This window comes from Rhinatrema bivittatum, chromosome 17 (assembly GCF_901001135.1).
Source record: "Rhinatrema bivittatum chromosome 17, aRhiBiv1.1, whole genome shotgun sequence".
NCBI classification, from domain to species: Eukaryota; Metazoa; Chordata; class Amphibia; order Gymnophiona; family Rhinatrematidae; genus Rhinatrema; species Rhinatrema bivittatum.
The window spans coordinates 52,447,172-52,463,392 of record NC_042631.1 but is presented as its reverse complement, the minus strand read 5'-3'; the positions used below and the strand labels follow the sequence as shown (position 1 = coordinate 52,463,392).

Sequence of the window (16,221 nt, the reverse complement as noted above, 5' to 3'; positions counted from 1 at the left end):
TCTGACCCAGTATGGCATTTTCTTATGTTCTTAAAAGGTGAGGTGAGAGGCTATAAACCTCTTTCAAGAAATGGAAAAGGGATCCGAATGAAGAAAGCAGGAAATGGCATAAACACAGGCAAGTTAGGTGCAAAGCATTGATAGAGATGGCAAAGAAAATTTGAAAAGCTTGCTGTGGAAGCCAAAACTCATAATAAACTTTTCAGGTACATTTGAAGTAAGCCTGCGAGGGAGACAGTTGGACCATTAGTTGATCAAGGGGAAATAGGGGCACTTAGGGATGACAAAGCCATAGCAGAGACACTAAATGAATTCTTTCTTACATCTTCCTCAGTGAAATCTGAAGCAGATACCCATGTCAGAAATGATACTCAAAGGTGATTCAGAACTGAAAAATCTCAGTGAACCTGGAAGATGTTTTAGGGCAAATTGACAAACTAAGGAGTAGCAAACCAGATGGTATGTGTCCCAGAGTGTTGAAAGAATTGAAAAATGAAATTACAGATCTGCTATTGAAAATTTGTAAACTCTTCACCTCTCCCTAAGGGAACTAGCAGTGCATGGACTAACACTTATTTTACCTTATGTGCAATTCGATCAGCCCAGGCACTCAGTTGTTTGTCTCTGAATAGAGATTTATTGTAAGGCATTAGGTACCAGAACAAACACCAACGACTTAGTGATTTTATAATGAATCCTTAAGCAAAGAATGCAGTTATGGTGAATAGCTCAATAGGTATGAATAAGTTAGCAGAAGCATAACACATCCTGTGAGCTGGAATTTGCTTATTTATAAACAGTTGTAATTCTTAGATCCCAGGCATGAACAGGAACTAAACTAAAGGCTCAGCACTTTTGAAGATTCTTGGTCTCTGAACTGTGAATGAAGACTGGAGGGTTGCCAATGTATCTCCAGTTTTTAAGAGGGGATCAAGGGGTGATCCAGTGAGTCTGAGTTTGATTGTGCCATGCAAAAAGGTAGAAGAACATTTAACATATAGCTAGGCCTAGTGTAGTGGGACAAAGCCAGTATGGATTTAGCCGAGGGGGGAAGTCTTATCTCACCAACCTGCTGCACCTTTTTTTTTTTTTAAGGCATAAATAAAATGTGGATAAAGGTGAGCCAGTTTGTCAAACGATTTGTAGAAATCCAGATAGACTAAGTCCCTTATGGGAGATGACTTAGGAAATTAATCATGGAATAGGGGGCAGTGTCATATTGTGGATTGAGAATTGGGTAAAATATAGAAAACAGAACAGGGCTAAATGGTATATTCTCCCAGTGGAGAAATGTGGCATGCCCCAGGGATCTGTTCTGGGACCACTGATCAATATATTTATAAATGCCCTGGAAATAGGAACAATGAGAAGTGGTGAAATTTCCTGATGACAAATCGCAAGAGGACATTGCAAAACTGGGCATGCAAATGGTAAATGAAAGTGATATGTTTAGGGAAGAGTAGCCCAAATTATGGATACACATTGCAAGTTTCCACATTAGGAGTCACCATTCAGGAAAATGATCTAGGTGTCATCTTTGAATTATTCTGCTTAGTGTGCAGCAGTAGCTAAGAAAGGAAATAGAATGCTAGAAATTATTAGGAAAGGACTGGAGAATAAAACAGAGAATATTATAATGCCTCCGTATTGCTCCATGGTGCAACCTAATCTTCAGTATTGTGTGCAGTTCTGGTCACCAAATCTCAAAGATATAGCAGAATTAGAAAAGGTATAGAGAAGGGCACCAAAATGATAAAGGGGACGGAATGATTCCCCTATGAGGAAAGGCTAAAAAGGCTAGTGTACGAATAAACCATAAGTTTCGCCATTGTCCATACAGCAAAATTAACTTTCACTTTGCATTTTGACCCTGGCCTGTACTTCAGAAAGATGCTTAACTTCTGATAAAAGCTGCATTTCCTAGTAGACAGATTTATTTATTTATTTATTTAAGAGGTTTTATATACCGATGCTCATGAAAAATCATATCGCCTCGGTTTACATATAACTTTAGTTGGAAATACATTAAACAGGGGAGTTTAACCTGGAGAAACAACTCTGGGAAGAGTTGTTTCTCCAGGTTAAACAGATGGACTCCAGGTTAAACAGATGGACTCAGGACCAGTGGGTTTATGTTCCCCTGCCAGCATATGGAGATGGAGCAAGCTAACATCACAGTATATATAACCCTGCAGTGACCCCAGCCTGCCAGAAGAAATTTGAAATTCTAAATTCAGGAAAAGAACCCAGCTCTCTTGCAGTGATACCTAAAGGTCCTTCCCCCAGTTGAGATGAGAATTCCTGAGGCGATTTCCATGGTCCCTCGGAGGTGTGCCTTGGTCCGGTAGCTAGGTTTCCCTTTGTGGACTTCGCTGCTAGTTCAGCTGAACGTCAGCAGGTGTAGGTGGCAGTGTGTTGCGGTGACAGCAGACGCCTACTCCCCCTGTAGCCGGAGACTCTCTGTACTCAGTTGGTAAGTGCTGAGCTCAGGTAAGGTTTAAAAAAAAAAACTTACCTGAATCAGAGGGGTTTCAGGACTTCCTCTGGTCTCCGTTCTTGGCGCACACTGCCGACATTCGTTCCCACTGGGGTTGGGGGAAATTTATTTATTTATTTAACACTTTTTTTATACCGACCTTCATAGTAATAACCATATCGGATCGGTTTACATAAAACAAGGGTATAACTGAAGCAATAAATAAAAGTAATTAACAAGAGAGGTGAAAAAGGCAAAGTTACATTTAACAAGGAGTAAAAACTTGGGAAGCTTAAAAGCTGGAAGAAAGGTAAAGGCAGAAAGAATTAAAACATAATACAAAAAGGAATTTGGGTTAGAGCAAAAAGATGCTTTAACCAGAGAGTGCCAGGGTCCTTCATTCGAATGGATAGAGGACCTCAATCTTCTACGTCCAGGTGAGGGAAAAGACGACTAATGATTGTCTGGAGGATCATTGAAGGCTTGGTGGAATAGCCACGTCTTGAGTTTTTTCCTGAACGTTATGAGACAGGGTTCTAAACGGAGGCTTGAAGGGATGTTATTCCAAATAGACGGTCCTGCTATTGAAAAGGCTCGGTCTTTGGTCGAGGAAAGGTGTGAAGCTTTAGTTGGAGGGTAATTCAAAGTACCTTTGTGCTTATCTCTAATTGGTCTGTTGGAGGAGTGTAGTTTGAAGGGGATTTCAAGGTCAAGTTGGAGTTGATGATGGATAGATTTGTGAATTAGGGTGATTGATTTGTAAAGGATTCTAAAATATACTGGTAACCAATGTAGGTTTCTGAGGATGGGTGAGATGTGATCTCAACGGCTGGTGTTGGTCAGTAATCTCGCTGCAGCATTTTGTATCTGCAGCGGTTTAGTGGTCGATTTGGGGAGGCCAAGGAGAAGGGCACTGCAATAGTCTATCTTGGCAAATAGCAACGCTTGGAGGACTGTCCTGAAATCTTGGAAAAATAGAAGTGGTTTGAGTCGTTTCAGAACCTGGAGTCTGTAAAAACAGTCTTTAGATGTGGTATTGACCATTTTCTTTAGGTTTAGTCTATTATCCAGAATTACCCCTAGGTCTCTCACCTGCTTATGGGTGATGTATGCATTGTGTGGGGATGGTAGGGGAATATTTTCTTCGTTTGCAGAGATAAGGAGGAGCTCCGACTTCGAGGATTTAAGGACCAAATTTAATCTATTGAGGAGGCTGGTGATAGATATAAGGCAGTTATTCCAGTGGGTGAGTGCTTTTGAAATAGATTCTGTAATGGGGATAAGAATCTGCACGTCGTCTGCGTACAGATAATGAATTAAATTAAGGTCGGTTAGCAATTGGCAAAGGGGGAGGAGGTAAATATTAAAAAGGGTTGGAGAAAGGGATGATCCTTGTGGTACGCCAAGGGTAGATTTTGTTAAAGGCGATTCTTTGTTATTGATTTTAACTTTGAAGGATCTATTGCAGAGGAAAGATTTGAACCAACTGTGGGCTGATCCGGAGATACCAATATCTGTTAGGCGATCCAGGAGGATGGCGTGATTGACTGTGTCAAATGCCGCCGAGATGTCTAGAAGGACTAATAAAAAGGAGAAGCCTTTGTCTAGACCCATTATAATATGATCTGTAAGTGAAATAAGGAGGGTTTCCGTGCTGCGTGCCTTGCGGAAGCCATATTGTGAAGGGTGTAGGATATTGTGATCTTCTAGGTATTCTGAAAGCTGGGTGTTTACCAGCTTCTCCGTTAGTTTGGCTAAAAATGGAAGATTGGAGATGGGTCTGAAGTTGGCTGGTTCATTAGGGTCTAAATTGTGTTTCTTGAGGAGGGGTTTGAGTGACGCGGTTTTTAGGCTGTCAGGGTAACTCCCTTGGGTTAAAAGGCAATTTATGATACTTGTCAAAGGTCCTGAGATCGTGTTTGGAATGAGAAGCAGGAGATTTGATGGGATGTTATCTGCAGGATGGCTAGATGGTTTTTGTCTTTTTAGAAGGGATTCAATCTCTTTGGAGGATATTGATTTGAAGCTGTCGAGCTTGGCTCCCTTGTGTGATTGAGGATTCTTGTCTGAAGTGAGAGGTAGAGTATTTGGTGGTAGAAGGGCGAGCATATTCAGGATTTTCTGTTGAAAAAATGAAGCAAGTTCATATGGGCAGCCTGGCGGGTTGATTGGCTCCCGGTGGGCTAGGCCCCATACGTAAACTTGATTAATAGCAGTTAATGGACTTCTCCTCCAAGAACTTATCCAAACCTTTCTTAACCCAGCTACACTAACTGCACTAACCAGATCCTCTGGCAACAAATTCCAGAGCTTAATTGTGCATTGAGTGAAAATTTTTCTACGGTTAGTCTTAAATGTGCTACTTGCTAACTTCATGGAGTGCCCCCTAGTCCTTCTATTATCCGAAAGTGGTGTAAATAACCGATTCACATCTACTCGTTAAGACCTCTCATGATCTTAAAGACCTCTATCATATCCCCCTCAACCGTCTCTTCTCCAAGCTGAACAGCCATAACCTCTTCAGCCTTTCCTCATAGGGGAGCTGTTTCATCTCCTTTATCATTTTGGTTGCCCTTCTCTGTACCTTCTCCATTGCAACTATATCTTTTTTTGAGATGCGGCAACCAGAAGTCCATATATAAATCCTTGCAGTACTACGTCTCAATGCCTTGTATCTATATTTTTGTTTTCTTTGCTTACTGTTTTATTGTGCTTTTTGTTCTGACTTAATAAATATACTTAAATATATTTATAATTTCTGAGATGTGATCAATAATGAAATTAGGCTGATAGCTTTCACTGTATGGAATAAAAGTTCCTGAACAGTGTTGAGGTGTTTGGAGAGTTGAAAAAAAGAAAAGCTGTTAACCTACAGAACAAGAAAAATAAGTCAAACTGCTGAGGTTAGACTTCATAGCCTATACGCCAACAGATTGGATTACCTTTCATTTGGGATCGCCTAGCTGGGACATAATGTGAACTATATCTCTTAGTATGTGGGGAGGGCCTGGTATGTGTAGAGGTGATCTCTTCCTGTTGTCTAGGGTAATAGGGATAATGGGGAAAGGGGGAGGGGAGGGGGGGTTAGGGTTTATCCTGGATTCTCGTTCTCCTGTTCTTTTGGGGAATGTTTATTGCTGGAGGGGTGAGGGGGGAGGCGTCTACGCTGGGAGGGCGTCCCTGCCTCTCGTTGGAATGGTACGTGTTTATTATTGGTTGATCCATCTTGGTTATGATGGTCCATAGGCCTCGGGTGGTGTCATGGAATGTATGTGGCATCCACTCCCCGATTAAACGTACTAAGATTTGCACAGTCCTGCGGAAAAAGCTTGTCAGTATAGCATTCCTTCAAGAAACATACCTTTCCGACCAGGAACATATCAAATTGAAACAGGGGTGGGTTGGGGCAGTACACTACGCTTCCGCAAACACCAAATCAGCAGGATTCTAATACATAAAAGACTTCCCATTAATATAATTAAAGAACTGAAAGATCCACAGGGGAGAGAGATATCATTCTGCTCACAGAACTTTATAATATTCCATTGGTGCTATGTAATGTTTATGCCCCCAATAGTTACAAGCCCCCCTTTTTCAGGGAACTCTATGGTCACTTGGTGCCTCATTTGGATCAGGTTATCATAGTGGGAGGGGATCTTAATGCAGTCTGAGACCCTGTTCTGGACTCTTCGCATAGGGACCACTCTACGTGCCCATTTAGCAATGGTATTGTATTTCTAGAAAGATCTCTACACTTAGTAGATGCGTGGAGGACACTCCATCCCACAGAGTCTGACTTTACCCACCTCTCGCGAACCCATGTTTCCTATTCGCACCTAGATTACTTCTTTATTAGTGATCATGCATTTCCTAAAGTGCTGGATGCCAAGATTAAGGAGTTCAGCATCTCGGACCATGCCCCCATTTTGTTGGAGTTGGCTTGGTCCTCGACTCCCTCATCGGCCAATATATGGCACCATCCATACTATTAGGCCGAGGATACGTGTTTCCAGGAATTCATTAGGGCTCGTGGGCTGATTACTTTCATCTAAACCGGGAACACACATCAGATCCGATATTCTGGTATGCGGGTAAAGCAGAAATCAGTGGTGATATTTCCTTTTTATCCCACCGCCGGAAAATGTTAGAAAAGACTATTGGCCTTACAACCCAGTTTCAACAGGCTAAAAGAGCCTTTATCCACGCCCATTCCCCGGCTAATCGGTAACATATGCTCGTGGTCCAAGTGGCACTGAATACTTTGCTCCACCAGAGAGCAAAAAAGTGTGCTTTACTATCAATGCCGATTGTTCCAACAGGGAAACAAGGCGGGGAAACTGGCTAATTTGGTTCGCACAGCCCGCCATTCCAGACATGTGCCAGCCTTGCGTGATCTGGCAGGGCTTCTTGCTACGTCCACACCCACGATTCTGGATATTTTTCGTCAATTCTACACTTCTTTATATTCCTCTGATGGACCTCAGGAGCAGAAGGCAGCTGACTTTCTTTCCAATGTGACTCTCCCTTAACAAAGGATCAGTTAGCCCGATTGCAGGAGCCCATTACAAATCAGGAAGTACTCTGCACTATCCATCTTGCACCCCGGCTTAAGGCCCCAGGCCTGGATGGGTTTACGGCGGAGTTTTATAAAACTCTTTCAGTAGAACTGGGGGATCTGCTGCCGTCTGTCTTCCGTGAATTAATTCAGATAGGAAAATATCCGGCGCACACTAATATTGCCAATATCACTCTCATCCCGAAGGCAGGGAGAGATCCTCTGTCCCTCGCCTCTTACCGTCCCATTTCTCTTTTGAATGTGGACCAGAAACTGCTCGCAAAAATCTTGGACAGGCTGGCGAGGGTTCTGCCCGATTTGATATGGCCTGGGCAGGTGGGATTTGTTAGGGGTCGTTATGCCCTCCATAATATTCGGTGGGTAACCTCAGCTATGGCACTGTGCTGGCGAGTGGGGGGATCCCTTTTTGGTGGCAAGTCTGGACACTGAAAAAGCCTTCGATCGGGTTGAATGGAGTTATGTTCCTTCAACGCTTGGGGCTCGAAGGGATTTTTTTTAGACAGCATCAATCTATTATATGCTGACCCACTGGCAGCTATTACTGCAAATAATGCTCGGTCTTCCCCTTTCCCTATACATAGAGGCACAAGGTAGGGGTGTCCACTGTCTCCCTTGCTTTTTCTTTTAACTCTAGAACCCTTGTTGCTCAGCATTCAGGATACCCCTGACATCAGGGGTATTAAGCTCCAGGGGTCAGTGTTCAAATACGCCGCGTTTGCAGACTATATTTTGCTATTTTTAACTAAGCCTGACCGTTCGCTTCCCCCTGCCTTTCGCCTTTTTCAGACCTTTGGAGTTTTTCTGGTCTGCAGATTAATTGAGAGAAATTGGAGGCGTTAAGCTTCCCTGATACCGTCCAGAGTGGGTGGTAGGGGTTCTTCCACATTCGTTGGGCTCATGGTCCTATCCGGTATCTAGGGATATTGGGGTCCTTGGACCCGGAAGATCTATACTATCTTACCATTCTGCCCCTGCTGCTCCAAATGAAGGATAAACTGCAGACATGAGGAATTTGCCACTATCGCTGGGGGGCCGCATTGCTCTTTTTAAAATGACTGTTTCCCAAATGGCTCTATGTGCTCCAGACTTTGCCCCTTCTACTTAAACAAAAGGACTTAAAGGTCTTAGACATGTTATTACGTAAATTATTTTGGAAGGGTAAACCTCCCCGTATAGCTTTGAAATGGCTTCGGGGCAAATGGGGACGAGGAGGCCTGGCCGTACCTGATCTTGGCCTCTATAATGTAAATAGCAACTTACGTATCGCTTGGGAGTGGATATTGGGCTCGTCGACCTATACACACATCCAGGCGGATCAAACTATGGTGACACCATTGGATCTGAAATATGTTCTAGCACTGACTTCCCAACTTCCCAAAACATTGCGGAATAACAGTATTCTGGAACCTATTCGGCAGGCTTGGCAGAGACTGTGCATACTCTTAGGCGTTCCTGCTCTCCTGGCATATCTTCTCCCTTTGAAGGGGAATGCACAGTTTATGCCGGGTTCACAGACAGTGGCGTTTCGTTCCTGGGCGCTGAAGGGCATCACTATGTTGGGGCATGTTCTGGATGATGAGGGGCGGTTTCTTCCATTTCCGGACCTCAAGATATTTATGAGTTGGGACGTAATCAGGTCTTTCCATATTTGCAACTGCAACATTATGTACATTCACTGCCGGCCATTAGTAAAACCCCATCGGCCTTTGAAGCAGTGAATAAAATGTTACAGTTGGAAAAAAACTACTAAAATGACTCTGGCAGGGCTGCATAGGGGGCTACGAACCATGGTGTGGTCAATGACCCAACGGGGATGCTTGCGGAGAGATGGAACCGGGTTGGGATATTTGGGGTGACCCCAGCCATGATGCAGTGCAGTTTTCGCTTGATACTTAGTGTCTAGTAGTATGAGCATTAGGGAAATGCAATACAAACTTTTATGGAGGGCCTACTTATCCCCATATGTTTAAGGCACAGTTAAGAACCTCCGATCAGTGTGAAAAATGCTTGGCCCCAGGTTGCACTCTCTCATGCATTTTGGAGCTGTCCAAAGATTCGAGCATTTTGGACCAAGATTGTCCGGTATTTGGAAGTCTTAATGGATATCCGGGTTCCGCTCTCGCCGTCAACCCTGTTTGGTTTTATACCTTCCTCTACGATAAAGGGCTCCAAATCTTGGTTGCTCTTTCTCAAGGCCTGTCAGGTGGGGAAAAAATGATTCTATTTCAGTGGCACTCATCGGAATCTCCTTCATATTGGATGTGGCGTAATGCCTTTCATAAACTAATGGACAAGGAGTGTCTGGCGTCAATCGTCACCAGTACATCGCCGGAAGTTTTTGAAGATAGTGATTGTATACACGCATTCCATATCTCACAAAGCACGGAGTTTGCTGTTGAACGATTGAAGGGAGATCTTTCCCTGTCTTGGCTCAGTTGGAACTGGGTACTGTGGGACTCATGGGAATTGGGCATGATCTTTGATATCCACCCCTAACTAGGAGGGGGAGGGAGTAGAGAATCCAGGAGGGGGGGGTGACCATCACAGGGTTTATATTGAGCCTACGTTTATGTCTGTCATGACGTTTCTAGGCTGTGGAAGTGTTTACACAGCCTGGGTGAAATGTTCTTGTGTTTTGTTTTGGTTTTTTTTGTTGGTCAATAAAAATTGTTTAAACATAGAATCCATGTGACACAGCAGCTACCAGCTTCTAGGGCATGAGACACCAGTAATAAGTTCAAAACTGCAGGAAGACCAGAGATTAGCTGAGTGTCACAAGTCTGTATTGTGGATCCAGCAATAAGAGTAAATGTAGGATCCCATAAAGTGCAGTACTGTCTTAGTAAATTCCAAAACAACACAAAAAAAAAGGAAAAGTCCCAGAGAGAAACCTCTAGTCCTTGTAAACACCCAGATAAGCCTCCCCTGCCCATAAATTGGCCATTGTCACACTGACACTCAATATTTCACAGCTGCTGATTTTAATTTTTGCCACCAGCTTTTCTGTAGATTTCACGTCAGGGCAAATTGTAACATTCCCACCCACCACTACTCGGCTTGGCTGGGTAAATTAAATCATATTGTACTCAGGATTGCAGCTCATTTTTCACTTCTCCATGGAACTGTAGAAGCAGCAAAGTATGGTAAAGTCCTGGAAAAATCATTCCTTTAGGACCTTGGGACCACAGCTTGCCGGCCTTTCTCGCTGCCTTCCAAGTTTTGCAGCCTCAGAAGGCAGCATATGGCCTGCCTTCGCCTCGGGTGCTGGCTTAAGGGTACAGTGTACTCTTTATTTTAAATGGTGCCAGTTTTTTGTTTTGCATTCCCAGGAGCTCCAGCAAACATTTTGCAAAAAAGGAAATCTGATCTGCTCCTATTTATTTTCTGGCAAGCCAGTAATGCAAATGTTGTGTCTAGATTGAGTCTCTGTTTATCTGCTTTTTTGAAAGCATTTTTTTTTTTTGGAGTGTGGCCATCTTGTCTGGTTTAGTGCGGACCACTGTTAATAAATCTTCCAGATCAGATACCTGCATCTCCATGTAATTCAGCCTGCAAGAATTGTCTGGTACTGCCTCTACTAGCTGAGCAACCTTTTCACCAGGTCTGGGTTACTGAGGCTAGTTTCTTCATTATCTTATGCTTGCAAGCTAATGGAAACATTTGCAGCTACGTAGTGTCGTTGGCAGTCTCGGGCTTCGATGTGTCCACTTCCTCTTATCAGACTGGTTCCGTAGCCTGCACCATCGAGTTGGTCTTTTTTTTTTGGCATGATATATATAATTTTTTTTAAGATTTAGAGCCCTGATCAGCCCAAAGTTAAGAGTATAGACTATTTTGCTGTATCTTTAGATTTTGCTAACTTAACTAAATGTCTGTTTCTATGGCCCAAAATGGTTTACCAGGCTCAGACCATAATCAGAATGTGATTGTCCCTTTCCACATCAACCAAACTATCGTGCTGCCAACTTTCTTTCCAAGACCACATGCGTATAACGGAGTATAAGCTCTTCACTCATTGGACTGCAATAGAACCCTGGTGTAAAGAGGACTTGACTTCTCTCTCCAGCTTCTCTGCTGTTCACCTTTTTTTCATCCCAACTTATTGGGAAGAGCAGTTGTCAAAAACTATAATCCGCTAATGGCTTATATAGTGCAGTTATGTGCTGGCTGGCTTACAGATTAGACTGTCAAGGCTCACCACATGAGAGCCATGGCAGCTTCAGTGGCTCATCTCCAGGGACACTTCCATTGACATATGCAAAGCTGCTACTTGGTCATCAGTTCACATCTTTATTTCCCACTAGACAGCATGTCCTGAAGTCAATAGCTTTGGACAAACCATTCTGTGCAGCCTCATCCAGTAGTCCACTGTTCACTTGGTGATGTCTGGTTGTCAGTTCAGTACTTGTTCCACAAGGCAACTCAGCTTGAAACTCTCCATGTGTGTTGCTGATCTATGCATGTCTGTGAGCACGTTTACTTAACCATAAACAGGATTCTCTGTAGAGAGCAGGATGTATCAGCTGTATGTAATGCTCACCTGCCTCTTTGGAAAATCTGCTTCAGTTGCTGCTCTGTCATAGTGGTTATCTCTTCTCTCCCACACTTCACTCAGGTTGTGGTGGTGGTGTTGGACTGCTCCTCTCACCCTCTTGTAGGGTTCAGCTCCTTCAACCTCAATCCCAAACCTTTTTTTCCTTTGAAGCTCACTCCTATTCACCTGTCTGCCTCTCCGGCTAGTTGTCATCTGTTCACCCCACCCTTCTCCTTTCTCACTGACTTCCTGGCTTTCCTTCATTGACCCATATTCCTCTTTCCTTATCCTTGGTGACTAACCTCCATGTTTATGACCCCTCTAACGCTTACACCTCAAAACGCCTTTCCCTAACCTCCTTATTTGTTCTCTAACTCTGCTTTACCACTCCTACCTTGGCCTAGTGCTTTCTTCCAACTCCCGTCCCTCAGAGTTCAGCACCTAAGTTCTTCCTGTAGCTGACCACCCTCCCCACAGATTGGTCCATTCATCACCTACACTTTCAGGAATCTGTGCTGTTCACTGTTATCTTGACTTTCTTGCATTGCAAGCCATTCTTGATCTACTCTATTCTGATTTTCGTCTTCTACATTCAACCAAAACAGCCTTTGCCAAAGTCTCTGACCTGTTTATGGCTAAAGACAAAGGCCTGTAGTCAGTCCTTACCATTCTTGATCTGCTGCATTTGATACTTTTGAACACCACATACTTCTTTATATTCTATCCTCACTTAGATTTTGGGACTCTGTCCTATCTTGGTTCTCTTCTTCTCTCTCCCATCTCACTTTTAGTGTTTCTGCTGGCAGATCCTACTCTGCCATTCCATTATCTATTGGTACGCCTCTGGGCTCTGTCCTGGACTCTCTTCTCTTCTTCTCCCTGTATACTAATTTCCTTGGTACTGATTTTCCTCTCAGGGCTTTAAATATCATTTTTATGCTGATAACTTCTAGATTTACCTCTCTACATCAGAAATCTAGTCCCCAGATCTGTCTGACATTACTGCCTGGATGTCCACCACCATCTTAAACAGCTCTGTCTTGGCCAAGTTGAGTTTTTATCTCTCTCCCCCCCCCCCCCCCCCCAAGCCCACCTCCTCTCTCTGTGTGGATAATAGTCATCTTCCTGATCCCCTCAGCCTGTAACTTAGGAGTCATCTTCGACTCCTCTTCCCTCCTTCTCTACACATATCCAAACTCTACTAAAATGTGCCATTTCTTCCCTTCCTTTCGGAACACACTATCAGAACCCTACTACACTCATCTCCTGCTGCTTAGACTATTGCAACCAGCTCCTCACAGGTCTCCCGGAGAGCTGTCTCTCTGCAGTACAATCTATCCTAAATTCAGCTGTGCTACTTAATTTTTGACAGTCATATAACCTCTTTCCTGAAGTCACTGCATTGGCTCCCTACCCTTTCTCACATACAGTTCAAGCTCCTCTAACTCAGCTACAAGTGCCTTCATCTGCGGCTCCTCGCTACCTCTTCTCTTATCTCTGTCCCTCTTCTCATACTCTTCTGCTCATCCGATAAATTACTCTATGCCAGTCTCCTCTATTGCCAGCTTTGTGCTTTCCACCTGGCTTAGACCGTGGGCTTACATAGACTTTCTGAGCTGATGCGTCCATGCTACCCCTCTCGCCGCCTTTAAATCCCATCTAAAAAGGCTGCTTTTGAATCTTAAGCCTGATTTGTCTGCCTTCAGTCTCATTAACTAATTTTAACCATGGTCTTACTATGACACTGTCTCTTGACTTGTATGTTTGTCATTTTAGATTTGTCAGCTCTTCTGAGAAGGGACTGTCTTATTTGTTTGTACAGTGCTGCGTGCATCGAGCAATGCTATAGAAATGTTTAGTAGTTGAAACTCCTCATATGGTATGGCTGATTCATGCTTACTTGCCTCTGTCAACAAGTAAGTTTGCTTAACTGTAAACAGGGCTTTCTGGACAGCAGGATGAATCAGCCCTCCTAGTGCTTCACCCACCTCCTTGGAGAGTCCATTACCTCACTAAAGCTTAAGAGAGGGGACTCCCAAAGCAGCATACATGCGAGGGAACTCCTCCTCATGGTCAGTTTGACTTCAGCTGAGCTCTGAGAGCTGGCTCCATGTCAGCACTGTCCTGTCGATGAAGAACCCTCTTCACAAGTGGCAAACTTGCTTTCTTCTGTCTTCAGAGAACTTATTTCAGGTGTGATACAGGACTATGCTTCCTGGTGAAGGTATATAAAGAACTATTTCCACAACTTGGTGTCCCAGATATCTGCCTGTAAAAATTGACGTTACTTTCTTACTTTTTCTCGTGCGAGATGTGGTTACTGACTTTAAAAAAAAAAAAAAAAAAAAGTTAGCTGAAGTAGATAAGGGAAGGTCAGAATACCAGTTTATCTTTTGCTAGAGGAACTGGGGCTGCAGAAGAGCACACTGTGACCCCCACCCTATCTTCATTGAGCAAGCTGTGGGCTTCTTCCCCTTCTGTAAAAACCATGTAGAATTAGTTGTTGCAGCTGCTGGTATGTTGGTCTTCCTCTGCCACGTAACTTGTTTTCTGATTCTGTGCAGGGTACGGAAGCCATGGTGATGGAAAGTGTGATGTTTGCCATTCTGGCAGAGAGATCGCTAGGCCCGAAGCTTTATGGAATCTTTCCACAAGGGCGATTGGAGCAATTTATTCCTGTGAGTCATGTTTGTTACTGTTTGTGGCCTGGAGGAAATGGGTAAAATCCTGCTGCAGTTGTGGGGCAGGGAAAGGGGGGGGGGGGTTCTGAGGGGAAAAGATTTTGGGGGCTGTGGGATGGAAGAATTCATTGACATTCTAGTATTTAATACCTGGTGCCGGAACAGTGGTAGGTGCTAAACTTAATGCAATGTTTTCCCTTTCACTCATTCCTAGTTATGTAAGCAGATAGTTTATTTAAAAGATTTCTCTTCTTATCCACTGTTCAAAGTGGGTTATGTGCCTATTGCACACAGTCTTCGGCAGCACTGTATCCCATTAGACAATTCTTTGTAATTTAGCATCGACACGTTAGGGGAGACCCAGTCAGGCAATGCAGCTGATTTGCTTATTTCTCTTTCCACATACCCCACCCCAGAGCAGGAAGCTGGAGACAGAGGAGCTGCACTTGCCGGAGCTCTCTGCTGAGATTGCAGGGAAGCTGGCTCATTTCCATGGCATGAAGATGCCATTTAACAAAGAGCCAAAATGGCTTTTTGGCACCATGGAAAAGTAAGTGTTTGTTTGTCTTCATCATAGCACTAATCTGCAACAGTTTATTCTAACAATTGATATGGGTTGTCTCGATGGTATATCACCGCTCTTCTACAATATACATCAAATAACTGTCCTTAGCACACTACCCATCTCTCTCCTTCCCCTTAGACAACCATCAAAAAGAAGTACAGTATATTTCATTAGTGTGTTTGTTTGAAATGTATTTATCCAGTTGCCTTGTTTGTGACTTGCCTTGGTTTCCTGAATAAGGCGAGAAATCGCCATCACCATGGAGACAAGAGATGCTTAACTCCTCCCTATTCCTGCTCAGAGATTCAAGGAGTATATTGTCCAAAGGGACCTCTTCAGGTAAAACAATGTTTGTTTTTTGTTTTTTTTTACATGAAGAAATAGCTTTGTGCAAATCTTCGTGTCTGGTATGTGGGTAAACTTACACGTGTATATTACGTTGATGTGCAAGTTTGCCAAGACTGAGCGAAGTATTCATGGGGATGGAGTTGGAGAGGTTTGGACTTACATCCATTTTTGAATTTTAAAGTGTATATGTAGATTTTCAGGGAAAATTTGTGCATCTGTTTCAGCAGATGTAGCTTGTACAGGTAAATATGATTGTATAACTTTTCAAAATGGACTTAGGGACATAAGGCCACTTTGAAAATTGTAATTTGTGCATGCATTTGCTGACTTTATGTGCAGCGTTTGAATATTACCTACCAAATGCCACTGGTAGGAATGGTAGCCGAACAGCTGGCTGAGAACCAGGGTTTGAATCTACTTCTGCCATGGATGCTACATGATATCTTGGGCAAATCACTTCATCCTCCACTACTTCTGGTGCACTTAGGCTCGGATTTACTAAGCTCCTTTCCCATAGCCACAGTTTGGGGCAAAAGCTGTAGTAAATTAGACCCTTAGTTTGTAATCCTCTGGGGCAGGGAACTACCAACTATCTCTGGTTGTAACTCGAGCTTGACTTTATTTATTTGTAGAGTTTTATATACCGTTATTCGGTAAAGCCATCATTACGGTTTACAAAATATGCAATTAGCATACAAAATATGCAATTAGCATACAATCAAATGGAGTTAACATGGTAGTTGGGAACAGTAGAGTATTGTGAACAGTAAACATTTTTTCTTAGTAGTTGAATAACAGAATAGTGAGGAGAACATTTTCAATGAACTTAATGAATCAAGTGAGAGAGCAGGGAGGGGTGAAAAAGGAGGGTACATCAGGAGAGCATGAAGAGGAGGATTATGCTTGCGAGTTCTGTTGAGGGCTGGGATGATCAGGTGTCAGATAGTTAGAATAGAGTTTGCGGAATAAAAATGTTTTTAGGTCTTTTTTAAAATGTTTTCAGGATGTGCTGGGTCCTCAGTTCTTTGGGTAGGGTGTTCC

The 16,221-nt window shown here is 43.3% G+C and overlaps 1 protein-coding gene across 2 annotated transcripts in view; it reads left to right on the top strand.

Annotated features, from left to right (window-relative positions):
- Nucleotides 1-16,221, top strand: part of CHKA (choline kinase alpha) — a 253,917-nt gene that overhangs the window by 111,816 nt on the left and 125,880 nt on the right. For both annotated transcript variants that reach the window (XM_029583212.1, XM_029583211.1), the window contains 2 exons: nt 14,151-14,264; nt 14,684-14,817. In XM_029583212.1, coding sequence (XP_029439072.1) covers nt 14,151-14,264; nt 14,684-14,817 — 248 coding nt within the window. The remainder of the gene's footprint in view (nt 1-14,150; nt 14,265-14,683; nt 14,818-16,221) is intronic.